We start from the raw sequence: 14,090 nt of genomic DNA on the forward strand, positions 1-14,090 counted from the left end.
TGGCCTAGCTCCTACTTATTTGACAGAACTTCTCTCTGTCCGAAACCCAAACAGGGCGCTAAGGTCCACAAATCAGTTATTACTGGAAGTCCCAAGGGCCAGGTATAAACACTGGGGGGATCGAGCCTTTTCTGTCGCTGGGCCCAGACTCTGGAACAAACTACCCCCTGACATGCGCACCATCACAGACTTTGGCCTCTTCAAAACTCGGCTCAAAACATATCTTTTTAGACTGGCTTTTAATACACAGTAATGTGGTGACATTTTATTTTATTGTATTTTATCATATCTTATTTTATTCTATCTCATTTTATTTGCATTTAATCTCTTTTTTTATTTCCCTGATATGTGTTCTATTGTTGCTATCTCTTAATCTGTTTTTCATTTCTAACTTCACTGTTTGCTTTTAACTGGAAAGCACTTTGGTCACCTTGAGTGTTGTAAAGTGCTGTATAAATAAATTTTGATTGATTGATATTGAAGCTGTTCTGGCAGCATATGATGGCCTTACACATTACTAAGACACTTCTTCCTTTATTTGTCACTCATCTGTATATACTGTATATATGCTTCCCTGCTGTAGACCAACAGTCCCTCGTTCAGTCAAAGTCAAAGTCAGTCAAAGTCAGCTTTATTGTCAAATCTGCCGTATGTACAAGACGAACAGAGTCGTTTTCAGAGTCCAGGGTGTGTGTATTTGTATGTGTGTGTGTGTGCACACGCACACTTGCGTGTGAGTGTGTGAGAGTTGGGGGGGGGGGGGACAACAGGGAGTTATAGTTGTGTGTTTGTGTGGAGGAGGGACAGAGCAGGTTGTTGGAGGATTTTCAGCTTTTCATTAGTTGTGTTAGTGTTCTGCAACTTGAGAGTGATAGGTGTTTGTGAGTAAAGAATTTTCACCTATCTTTTCCTGTGTCTCCGAGTATGCATTTGGGTCAATCAACCTACCTGCTGTCAGCATGTTCTGGCTTTCCAATGAATCGAAAGTATTATGGCGAGCCAATACCTGCTGTGAGTTTCTACCTCAGTGTCAGTCAACTAGGATGGGCCCAAAAAACTAAACTATGCTATAACAAGGCAATGAGCTGCAATGTTCTGCCAGTAGCATGCTGCAAGTCCGTAATTGGTGTGACATCAGCAGGAGTCCACTGACAACATTGCAAGCATGTGTGCTATTTCTACCATGGAAAGCAGTCAATTAAAAAGAGAGAGAGAGAGTGCAAGACAGAGAGAGAAAACTAAACCCACCAGACAGGGCTTCCGGGGCTGGAATACCTGCAAAATGGCTCAAACTATGTGCAAGTATCTCACCAAATGGGAGCCGGCTTAACCGTACTTGCTGAAGAGCAAAGTCAGCCAAAGTCATGCTTTCTGTAAAGTATGCCACATAGTGTATCACATGGAGGGAAAAGCAACAAATCTGCCAAGAATAAGCATGCCCAAGAGGCACAGAAACATGGTCCGCCAGTGGCTTCTCTTTATACTATCTCTCCCATCCACTTTTGTAATCACCCTGTCCTATCGAATAGCTTTTCTCAAAATCAGAAGTGAAGCATAATGCACGTGTGATGGGATGTGTACATATCCTTCAAGTAATATAAAAATACACTAAGTGCTGATTTTATATGTCCTTGCAAGTTTTCATTTGAAGAACTGTAGCAGATAGCCTGTTAATAAAGACAGTCTAGTCTAGTAAAACAGTGCCAATTATGGGAAAAACGACTTTAAGCAGCATAGTTGGGATGGGGTCTAAGAGACAGGTTGACAATTTAGATGAAGAAATCACTGACATTAGCTGGTGAAGGTCAGGAGGCTAGTAGGCTGGTGACTAACCATCTTAGGATCTGGAGCTGGCAGGAGATTAGCAGGCCGGAGAGCATCTGGCTGGCTGCTAGCAAGCGCAAGGCTCCGCAATATAGGGATGTTTTAATTAGTTTTTCCCCCCAATCTCATCAAATATAATTAGATTTTGTTAATTCTCAAGTAACAGTAGGGATCATGCAAAATAACCCTAAAATTCTGCAAAATAATCCAGAGCAACAGCAATTTGCTCATAGTCACCTTATGGAGAGAAGTTTTTTGTTGGGACAAGGGGAAGAACTGGCTGTTGGGTCATAAAACTGTTGTGAGATGGAACTGGGCAGCATTTCAACATTAACTTGTGTTACAGGAGCCCTGATGCTGATAGCCTGGATGAACATGGGATCACTGGGAATGATGGTAGCTCGATATCTGAAAGGAGTGGCCAAAGGAACGCGCCTGTTCGGCAAAGATGTCTGGTTTCTGGTGAGACTTCAGAGATACAACAATATACCACATATCTTTGTTAATGTGTCCCTCATTTGATCAGGTTGTCTTTTCAGAGAGACACAATAACAATCACATTTGGAAAAGCAACCATGAAAATTATTAAATTAAAGCCAGCATCATATGAAGATATAATGGTTTGGACACAGAATGTGATAATTTGCTGACATATACTATATACTGCTCCTTTTTGACATATACTCATTTGAAAAGAGTACAGAGACAATATATTCAATGTTTTACCTCATCAACATTGATCTTTGAATATGCTTATTCTGATTCACATTTTAAACCAGCTGAGACAGGGGCAACAAAAGACTCTGTATAATAGACGCTGTATTTAGAGCAGGAGTGTCCAAACTACAGCCCGCGGGCCAACTGCGGCCTGCAGTCCATGTTTAATTGTGCCGCAAGAAATTTTATAAATTAAATATAGAATTTTATAAATTCAATATATAAATTGAAACTTTTGCCTGTGTGTATTGCACTTCTTAGTTTTACTGTTGAACAAGGCAGCTGCCCCACCAAAAAAGGACAATCACAGAACAAATTTACCCCAGGTTACCGAACATGGTAGAAGGCAGCATCACTGCTCTCACTGGGTGCAAAGCCGTTCCCACTTCAGCTAATAATTTGAGTTAATAATATATTTCACAGTATCCCTGTGTTAATAAGCATGCATGCACATAACTAGTATGCAGGGACATGTGGCAAAAATATCAATAATGCCGCATCAGTTCTGTCACTACTCCGCTTTTGCGTTTCACTTTCTTATATGCATGTTTCTTGTTAACACACAGAGTACACAACGCTGTGCACAACGCACACTCTATGCAAAATCAGCTGATCTCAACTGATGCAGATTTGATTGCTCCTTGATCAAAGTGATATTTGTCCAGCTTTTTGGCACGAGTGGCATCGGATCAGCACCGCAGCTGGACCAATCAGTGCCTCGACCGATGTTATGTGTCATATGAGGGACAATAAGACATTGGACCTGCTGTATGCAAATGTGAAGGACGCTTACACCTCCGCTCCCCTCCCCCACCTTGGGTGGTCTGATCACAACCTTGTTCATCTGCTCCCCCAATACACACCCAGGGTGTGAAAGGAACCTGCACAGAAGAGGGCTGTGAAAGTGTGGACTGAGGAGGCTAATGAGAGACTGAGGGACTGTTTTCAGACCACAGACTGGAGCATGCTGTAGCTCTTATGGAGATGGCCTCACACACTGCATCACAGACTACATAAACTTCTGTGTGGATAGCACTGTGCCAACTTGGAGGGTACGGTGCTTCTCTAGCAACCACCCCTGGGTCACCCCTGAGCTCAAAGCCCTTCTGAACCAGAATAAAAGGGCTTTTAACTCAGGGGACAGAGAGGAACAGAAGAGAGTCCAGCATGAGCTACAATGGATGATCAGACGGGCCAAGAAGGATTATGGAAAGAACAATGCGCGAGACGTGTGGAGAGGACTGAAGAACATCTCTGGATTTGGACAGAGTGCCAGAGGGACAGCTGATGGAGACCAGCGCTGGGCGGATTAATTAAACTGCTACTTCAACAGATTTGATTCTCTCCCCACCCCCTCTGTCCCCCTTCCTGCTCCCCCCCTCTTCACACGTCTCCAGCCCAGAGGCCACCCCCCCTCCCCCATACCACCTTCACCTGCCCCCTGCCAACCCACACCCACTGTGTCCCAACACTGCCCCCCCCTCACTTCTGCGCTTTCAACACCATAAGACCAGCACTGCTGAGGGGGAAGCTGGAGGACGCTTAAGTGGATGGACATCTTGCTGCCTGGACCATCGACTACCTCACTGACCGTCCACAGTACATACGAATGCGCAGCTGTGAGGGGAGCACCTCTGGGCACCGTCCTCTCACCTTTCCTCTTCACCATGTACACCTCGGACTTCACCTACAACACAGACAGCTGCCATCTTCAGAAGCTCTCTGATGACTCTGCCATCGTGGCCTGTGTGTCAGAGATGAACGAGCTGGAGTACCGGTCAGTAATTATGGACTTTGTGGACTGGTGTGAGCGCAACCACCTGTGCTTGAACACCAGTAAAACAGAGGGGATAGTGGTTTACTTTCGGAGGAGGACACTACCACACTCACCAGTGAACATCCAGGGGGAGGACATTGAGACAGTGGACAGTTTCAAGTACCTGCAATGATGATCTGGTACTGATTTCCTCTGATGTCCTCTGTTGTGTGTACCACATACTTTTCCAGTTTCATTGCATGATGTGGATTCCTTAAAACTGCACATTAAAGGAGAACCTTCTCAATACTGCTCTCCTTTTCCAACCGGTGCAGGTCCTTCTTTACTAGAGACATAGGTAGGCAGTGGTATGCGTGTAGCAGCGTGCACTGTGTATGGCTGAGCATCTTCCTTGAGAAGGATTTTAACAGGTTCAGTCTTTAGCTGACCGCTTGTTCTGAACACAGTATTAACATGCGACACTCTCTTCAACAGACACAAACTGCAAACTGTTGCTGTTTTCTTTAATCATCTATGCAGGAAATACATATTCTTTGCCTTTGAGCGAGCAGACCTGAACTTCCCTGTCCTCTCTGTTTAGCTTGATGACTAGCCTGAAGCATGAAAATCTTTACTTCCACCCTTGGCTGGCAAACTTAAACTCTGACCTGTCAATCTGTTGTGGTCACCTGCACCACTTATGACAATATGCAATGTCTGCTTGACATCTAACGAGAAGAGGGAAAGGAAAACGTTACAACACTCAGTAGCATTTAATGAACTGATCTGCCTGTTATCAATAACATGCCATCCTTCCTCACTCTCTACAAAAACACTAACATGCTTTCAAAGTAGCATTGCTGTCATAGAAAATACAGACATCATGTCAGCTTTTGTAAAGTATGAAGAATTTGTCATCAATTTTGACATTTTACATTGACATTCTGCAAATAAGAACAATAGGAACAATAAGCTGCAAAATAAGAACAAAAAGGGTGCTAATACGTACAATAGGAAGAACAAGGTGCAAATAAGCAACAACAGAGCAAAGAAATTACAACTGTAACAGTTTAAAGTGACCTTTTCCTTACAGTAGTGGATCTGGATGTTTATAATCAGAGAAGAACAAATAAGAACAAACGGAGCAAAAAATTACAACTGTAAAAGTTTAAAGTGACTTTTGTCCAGCAGTAGTGCATTTGGATGTTTGGATGCTTGTAATCAGAGAATAACAGAGGTTATTGCACATAATAACTATACATTGGAGTTGTACAGTCTGACAGCGGTGGGAATGAATGACCTGTGATAGCGCTCCTTCCTGCATTGAGGGTGTCTCAGTCTGCCACTGAAAGAACTGCTCAGCTCCTCTACAGTCTAGTGCAGTGGGTGAGAGCTGTTGTCCATGATGGCTGTGAGCTTGGCCAACAGACTCCTCTCACCCACCTCCTCCACATAGTCCAGTGGGCAGCCCAGGACAGAGCTGGCCCTCCTGACCAGCTTGTTCAGTCTCTTCCTGTCCTGCTCTGTGCTGCCTGGGGCCCAGCAGACAACAGCGTCGAGGATAGCAGAGGCTACCACAGAGTCATAAAAAGTCCTGAGCAGGGGTCTGCACACTCCGAAGGACCTCAGTCTCCTCAGGAGGTGGAGGCGACTCTGGCCCCTCTTGTACAGGGCGTCAGTGTTGTGGGACCACTCCAGTTTATTCTTGAGGTGAACACGCAGGTACTTGAAACTGTCCACTGTCTCAATGTCCTCCCCTTAGATGTTCACTGGTGAGTGTGGTAGTGTCCTCCTCCTGAAGTCAACCACCATCTTCATCTTACTGGTGTTCAAGCACAGGTGGTTGTGCTCACACCAATTCACAAAGTTCACGAAGTCTGAGGTGTAGATGTTAAAGAGGAAATTTGAGAGGACCGTGCCCAGGGGTGCTTCCATGCTGCAGACTACCACCTCTGACTCACAGCCTCGCACTGCACGTACTATGGACGGTCAGTGAGGTAGTCGATGGTCCAGGCAGCCAGATGTCTGTCAGAGAGTCAAAGAACATGACTCTCACAGTGCTGCGGTCTCCAGGTGGGTAAGTGCCCGCTGCAGCAGGTAGATGACGCCGTCGTCTACCCCGATGTTGGGCCCTTTAGGCAAACTTAAAGAGGAAATTTGAGAGGACCGTGCCCAGGGGTACTCCCATGCTGCAGACTACCACCTCTGACTCACAGCCTCGCACTGCACGTACTATGGACGGTCAGTGAGGTAGTCGATGGTCCAGGCAGCCAGATGTCTGTCAAAGAGTCAAAGAACATGACTCTCACAGTGCTGCGGTCTCCAGGTGGGTAAGTGCCCGCTGCAGCAGTTAGATGACGCCGCCCTCTACCCCGATGTTGGGCCCTTTAGGCAAACTGTAGCGGGTCCAGAGTGGAGCTCACCATGGAACGGGGGTGGCTGAGGAGGAGCCTCTCCATGGTTTTTATGAGGTGGGAAGTCAGGGTGACAGGTCTGTAGTGGGCTGGTTCCTTGGCGTGTGTTTTTTTTAGGAACCGGGATCAAACAGGAGGTTTCCACAGGACAGGGACCTTCTCCAGGCTGAGGCTCAGGTTGTAGAGGTGGCAGAGGACCTCACAGAGCTGATCCGCACAGGTCCCCAGCAGCCTGGAGCTGATGCCATCTGGTCCTCTGCTTCAGTTGCCTCAGCTGTCTCCTCATCTGGTCCGATGTGATGGGGGTGGAGGGAGGCTGGTGCTGAGAGGAGGGGGGAAGTGTCCGCTGCTGGGGGTGATCGCTCTGACAGCTGTGGGGATTGTGTAGGAGCAGTGTGAACTGGCACTAGGGGGGGTGACTCTGGAGGTGTAGTGGGACTAAGTAGGCGAAACACCGTTGAAGGGAGGTATCCACCTGTTGACCCCCAGAGACGTGTTAGGAATCATTGCTCTTTGGCATGTATAGAGGTAGATTAGGGGTCCAAGGTTCTTCACTGACAATGAATCCTCTTTTTGAGCACAAGTATCTTGTGTTTAAATTAACAGACAGTGAACTTTAGACAGTGCAGTAGGAAATGTGATTTTTTTTCTCCTCTATTCACCCATTTGTTTCTGCATGTCTCCTGAGCTGTGTATATGTGACTAGTTGTACTATTTGTGTTCCTCCAGGTCCATGTTGCAGTGATGAGTGGGTCCATAGCAGTCACAATCATTGCCTTTATCCTCTCCTTCTCCTACGTCAAGGCCTGGTCTGGGGTTCGTACACCAGTCCTGCTGGGTATCTGTTTGCAGCCTCCTGCTGTATATTTTTTGAGGTTTTGTCTTCTAAAGCTGTTTGCTTCTCATTGAAAAGCATTGGACATTAGAACACACAAGGAATTGGTCTTTTAATGCACTTTATTATAAATACTTATGCCATTTGTCAACAACATTTGTGGCTTGTAACTCTCAGCTACATGACTATGTGCCTATGTTAATATTTCATGAAAAATATGACACAATCATGGTCAGTCTTTGCTGTGGGCTTTGAACAGATCTGACTGCAACCTAGGACTCAAGGTACAGTTTTAGCATGCCAGAGGGTTAAGTCTTTCTTTCTTTTGTCTGAATGTGGTAGAGCATGATTGACAAGTGCATTTCTATAACCGCATTGACCTCTTATGCAGATTGTACTGCTAGGTGGCAGCATAGTCTCAATTATCCTATTGTTTTAGTTTTAGTTTTTGTTAGTCCTTTTATTTTGAATATATCACACACTATTGAATTATAAAGATGGGTGGTACAATAATTGCTGAAGGAACATCAGTCTAGAAGACGTGTTGTTAACGAAATACCTCATTACACTTGACCTTGCGGACTCAGGAACATCTTAGCTGCATCCAGAGTAAAGAGGCCTAGTTTTGAGGGTTTCTCTTCTGAAGGTGGGGTCTTCACCCTTTTTGTTATCTTGAATTTTATTTGTTTATTTAGTATAGTAGATAGAGACTCAAGACAATGGCCTCTCCTGGCTACATTTCACATTTCACTGTCATTGTCATTATGTCATCATGATTAATTTTGCACTTCAGCTATGTACATGAAATATAATACATACATTTTCTATTAAAAGGGAAAAGAAAATACTGACATCTTAAAAAGGAGGATGTAGATATAATGCTACCTCAGTAAATGCATTTAAAGGACACAGAACATGAAAAGCAAGAGTGGGTAGGAGTGGGTAAGTTTTTTTTTTATGCTATTCATCTAGAAGGGGGGTTTGTATCCATATTAACAAACAGCTTTAATTTACACTAGAATCATATATTAAGAATAATGCAGGAAGGTATGTTATTAAAAAAAGGGCACATGTTTGATAAAAATATCTCTAAGACGACAGGAATCAAACATCTATGATTTTCAATCTTAGATGTTCATGTCCCAGAAGGTCATCCTGATCTTATAACAAAGGCTTTATCAAAATTAGCGGATTTGAACTGTGCTCAGTCAATCAGGCATCCCATTGCATAGGAGACCCTTGCATGAATAAACTGCCCGGCAAAAAATACATTCCTAGTAAATAGGAGCTAAAAACACTTAATATTGTCAGATAGATAGATAGATACTTTATTCATCTCCAAAGAGAAATTTGCAGTTCCAGCACCTCAAAAGGTGGACACACAAGGGCATGCAACATAAGAACAAGAACTACTTTCAAGTAATCAACAACTTACAAGTAGAGATCAACTTTCTAGTAAAGAACAACTTTCAAGTAAGAGGTTAAAATACAATACAAAATAACAATATAAGAAAAAATAGTGAAATAAAAATAAAGAACTAGGCTATCCAGGATAAACATCGTAACATCTGGCTATACAGGATAAACATCTGTAATACAGGATAAAAAACAGGCTCACAGAGGAAGTGGACTCAGAGAGCAGTCAACACAATGACAAGTCCAGAGGCTTTAATGTCTCTTCAAACAAAACAGTAAATCCAACAACAAAGGCATCCAAGTGTAAAGGCAGTGTGAGTAGTCCAGAACGGGTCAGAATAAAACAGGAAGTGAACCACACAACGCCAACACAGGAGAAGATCTTGATAGCTAAAGGCCTTGGATTCCATTCTGGATTTAGAGACTTTAGGAACCACCAGTAAGACTGCATTCTGAGATTGCAGTGTTCTAGTGGGGTAATAGGGTACTATGAGCTCTTTAAGTAAAGATGGTGCCTTACCATTTAAAGCTTTGTAGGTAAGGAGAAGTTAAATTGTATTCTGGATTTTACAGTGAGCCAGTGCAGAGCAATTCAAAATGTGACATAAGAGAAATATGATCTCTTTTCCTTGTTTTTGTGACAGGCTTTAGCGTACACAGAAGAGTCATCATTAACTTCTACAAATCAAAATCATTCTGAAAAGCAGGATTTAAAGCAGTTTAGCGCAGTTCCCTCAATGCCAATGAAGTGTTCCAGTCTCTGTAATAGGATACCATGTTCAACGGTGTCAGATGCAGCACTAAGATCTAGCAAGACTAGGACAGAGACAAGTCCTTTGTCTGATACAATTAGGAGCTTTAGAAGGTTTAATCAATGCTGTCTCTGTGCTATGATGCACACTAAATCCTGACTGGAAAACCTCAAATATACTATTGTTATGTAGAAAGTACAGCTGACTAGCAACTGCTTTCTCAAGGATTTTAATGAGAAAGGAGAGGAGAGATATGTCTCTGTCATTGGCTAAAACCTGTGGATCAAGAGTAGGCTTTTTAAGAAGAGGTTTTATTACAGCTGCTTCAAAGGTCTGTGGTACGTAGCCTGTTGATAGAGACAGGATGATCATCTCTAATAAAGACGAGCTAATTAAGGGTAAAATGTCTTTAAGCAGCTTGGTCGGGATGGGGTCCAAAATACAGGTTGAAAATTTAGAAATTGGTGGGATTAGTTGGTGTAGGTCGACTGGAGAAAAGCTGTCTAAAAATATGACAGGTTTAATTGCTGCTCCTATGGTTTCTATGGCAGGAGTTGATGAATTCTGTCTCTAATAGTAAGAATTGTGTCATTAAAGAAGTGCATGAAGTCATTACTACTGAGGGTTAAGGGAATACATGGTTCAATAGAATCATGACTGTCTGTCAGCCAGGCTACAGTACTGAAGAGAAACCTGGGATTGTTCTTATTTTCCTCTATTAGTGAAGAGTAATATGCTGCTCTAGCATTGCGGAGGGTTTTATTGTATGTTTTAAGACTGTCTTACCAGGTGAAACAAAATACCTCCAAATGGCATTTCCTTTTAAGTTTTTGTGACGTTTGCTTTAATTTGTGGGTATTAGGGTACACCAAAGAGCTAACCTCTTGTTTTATGTTACCTTCTTTTTTAGGGGGCGATAGAGTCAAGTGTCATACATCTTCAGAATCAGAAGAATCAGAATCAGAAGTGTTCATTTTCGTTACACAAGTGCAACAAAATTACATTCAGTTACAACCCGTCCCAGAGGACACAAAGGCACAAGAGACAGTACAAATAGTGGAGAATGGAGTATACTCTAATCTAACGCTTCCCAAGTCTAATGATAATAATAATAAAAAAAACACTTCCAGAGGATTCTTAAGAAGGATAACCCAGGGGATGAATGGTCATCCTACTGTCCTACTAGTTTGTTTGTCTATTTCAAGCTCTTACCTAAAATAATCCTCCCACATATTATTAATAATAATCAGGATTCATAGCTGGAAGGAATTCTTGTAACAATGCTAGAAGGCTACTCAACATAATTCAACTATGGTCAGCATGACAATACTAAGGGTATGCTCGTTTCAGTGGATGCAGAAAAGGCACTTGATCACATAGAATGGGATTTTTTTTTATACCCTTAATGGATTTGGTTTAGCAAAACTTTTATTGAATTGGTCAAGCTGTTATACCATAATCCACTACATGCTGTTTTCACAAATGCTAAATGCTCTTCATATTTTTTACTTGGAAGGGCCGCGCGGCAATGGTGCCTCCTTTCACCTTTGTTATTTGCTGTTGCAATTGAGCCACTGGAGGAGGCCATTAGGACCAATCCCAATACTGATGGTATATCAATTGACCAAGCAACATAGGATCTCATTGTACACAGACAGCATTTTATTCTTTTACAGCAAAAAATATCTACTGCCTCACCCTTAAATGTATTAATCAATTCAGTGACTTCTCTGGATGTTAAATACATTTTAATAAATCTGAAACAAAGCCATTGGGTGAACAGCACCACACTCTACCCCCTAGTTTGTCACCCCTCCAATGGGCAATTGAAGGTTTTATTAATCTAGGTATATTTGTTACTGCTGTGCCTCAAAAAATGTACAAAACCAACTATTAACCTCTGTTTAAACACATCCATGATAACTTAGAAAGACAGGCCTCTCTGCCACTCTCAATGCTGTGAATGGGTTCTCTCTGATCAAGATGAATATCTTGCCCAGGCTACTTGCTTGCAATCCTACCAAACAATAATACTATCAAGACAGTAAACTGTGGCTTCAGGACATTTATTCGAAAAAAAAAATGGCTAAATTATGTCAACTTGCTTCTCATTTGCAATATTTGGTACATTGGGTTTGAATCTAGGTAAACCTTTAACATTAGCTAGTCTCCCATTTATCTCAAATTGGAAGGCATCAGAGTTGCAGATGGTAGTTTAATTGTTAAATCTATGGATTTCAAATAAGGAAAAAACAGTACTAGACTGGCATAAGGCAATTTTTGACCTTCTACCCATGGAATATCTGACAAATTGATCCAGATTCAATTCAACACAGGAAGACAAGCACTCAGTAATGCTCAAGATAAATACACTGGCATTAAGAAATGTAACTGAGACAATAAATCAGCAAAAACTACCCTTGCTAACCTAAATCACGCTCTGAACAGACATATTACAAACACTAGCAATTTAGAATATAAAATACCAAATTTACAATACACTCAAAGGCTCTCCTCTTTTGTGCAGTTTTTTCAAGTCTGAAAAATAACAAAAAACAAAAAACAACAGAATCCCATCAGGCCTTGCAAATCTCTAACTTGCCTTTCCACTTCAAAGTCAAGTTGCTGATCAAATGTTTGTACAGGTAACACCGAATACGTTTGAATCCTGAAATAGATCACCTCTTTGTGTATCTAGCGATCTGACTCCTTCAATTAAGTTAACTATCTGCTATTTTTTCCACTTCCTGTCAATGAAGCAATACTATTATTATTACTATTATTATTGTTATTATTGAATTAATTACATAATTGCTCCTGAAGCAATCTCAAGGCTATTGTATGGGCGGAGACAGCTTAATAAGGTGTTACTGTACTTTTTCATTTTCATTTTTCATTTTTATTTATAACACGGCACTTTTAAATACTCAGTTCTGACTGATCAATCACCAAAATTCAGTGGTGTTTATTTCTCGACAGAAGACCGCCTGCTCAGGAATTCCTAACAGTCATTGGCTAAAGGGGCAATTCGTTAATGTATCAAGCTCAATAACAAATTGCCAGCTGATTTGAGTGGCAAAATATGGAGCATTTTCTGAACATTACTTTTAATTTGTTTGGAAAGGACAAAACACTTCACGTGTGGCTGGAGAATGACACGTCCCCGGCAAAAAATACAAGAAAAGTAAAGATCAACACTGGACCAACAGGAGAAGCAATATTAGGCCACAAGCGACTTGAGGACACAGAGACTGACCAGATTTAAGCATGGGCGATCAACATGCTAAAAGACTGCTTAGTGGAGACAAAAATGGAAACAGATTTTTTGATGTATGACGATCTCCTCAGCAGCAGGGCTCATTAGTCTCACCTCTTCGGCATCCCGCAATCAGCATGGCTACTTAAGCGACCTCGCAACTCAGACCTGCGCCAGATGATTCCTTTTGCCACTTGCATATTACCCTGCACTCGAGCTGATCGCCTGCCTCTTGTGTCTCTAGTTCTGTTTTTGAAAATTGTTTGTGTTCTTTTGTTACCATTGCCAGTTTGAGTTAGCTGCTGGACAACCTTAGTTATTTCTGAGTGAGTATTTCCTTTGAGGTGATTTTGTGTATTTAAGGAAAAAGGAATCAAAGTGTTCAGATAATGAGTGAATAGTGTCCTAGATATGTTTTTTTAGTCATTTGATGTAAACATTGTAAACACTTCTCAGTCTGCCTGGTGTGTGTCAGTGACAATCAGTGTTGTTGTGTGCTGTTTGCAGGGAGCCCATCCTGTGTTAGGCTGCGTTGTTATGATCCTCTTGTTCCTCCAACCCATATTGGCTCTGATGCGCTGTGGACCACAACATCCACTGTATGTACCCCGATGAGTGGGTGTGATTCAACAAGTCCTGAAATCTAAACAACAAAATAGGCAATTTTTACTGAAAGGTGCAGCTTTCACATGTGATCACACACTACATTACATAACTGAAAAAAAGGAGGCTGGACAAGAGTAAATACCAGAAACAGACAGCATCAGCTGTTTGTGAACCCAATACCAAAGCCACTTACAGCATTCGCAGGTCAGAGGTCATTGACCAGGAGTTAGTGTATGGCAACAGAATGATCGAGGGGGACATTCCCATCTGACACCAGAGACCATCTTTAAACGGACACAGTGATTATCGTCTCCCCCCATTTACAACCACCTATTATCACGAGACCTAGGTTACAAACTTCGATCACAGGATGACACCTGAGCCACAGTCATTAGCTTGTGATGACCATGTGGTTGAAAACTCCAGCAAATGGACCCTAAGCTGACATTTTTTTCATCAAACTTTTGTCTTCAAACATCAAGCATGACATGGCACGCTTATAAACACAGGTCAG

General features: G+C 42.2%; 1 protein-coding gene across 1 annotated transcript in view; it reads left to right on the top strand.

Annotated features, from left to right (window-relative positions):
- The window catches only part of zgc:163022 (putative ferric-chelate reductase 1), a 37,380-nt gene that overhangs the window by 21,754 nt on the left and 1,536 nt on the right, over positions 1-14,090 (top strand). The window contains exons 7-9 of the mRNA XM_041961951.1: positions 2,171-2,286; positions 7,441-7,527; positions 13,478-13,569. Coding sequence (XP_041817885.1) covers positions 2,171-2,286; positions 7,441-7,527; positions 13,478-13,569 — 295 coding nt within the window. The remainder of the gene's footprint in view (positions 1-2,170; positions 2,287-7,440; positions 7,528-13,477; positions 13,570-14,090) is intronic.

The sequence above is a fragment of the Chelmon rostratus genome, chromosome 20, assembly GCF_017976325.1.
Source record: "Chelmon rostratus isolate fCheRos1 chromosome 20, fCheRos1.pri, whole genome shotgun sequence".
NCBI classification, from domain to species: Eukaryota; Metazoa; Chordata; class Actinopteri; order Chaetodontiformes; family Chaetodontidae; genus Chelmon; species Chelmon rostratus.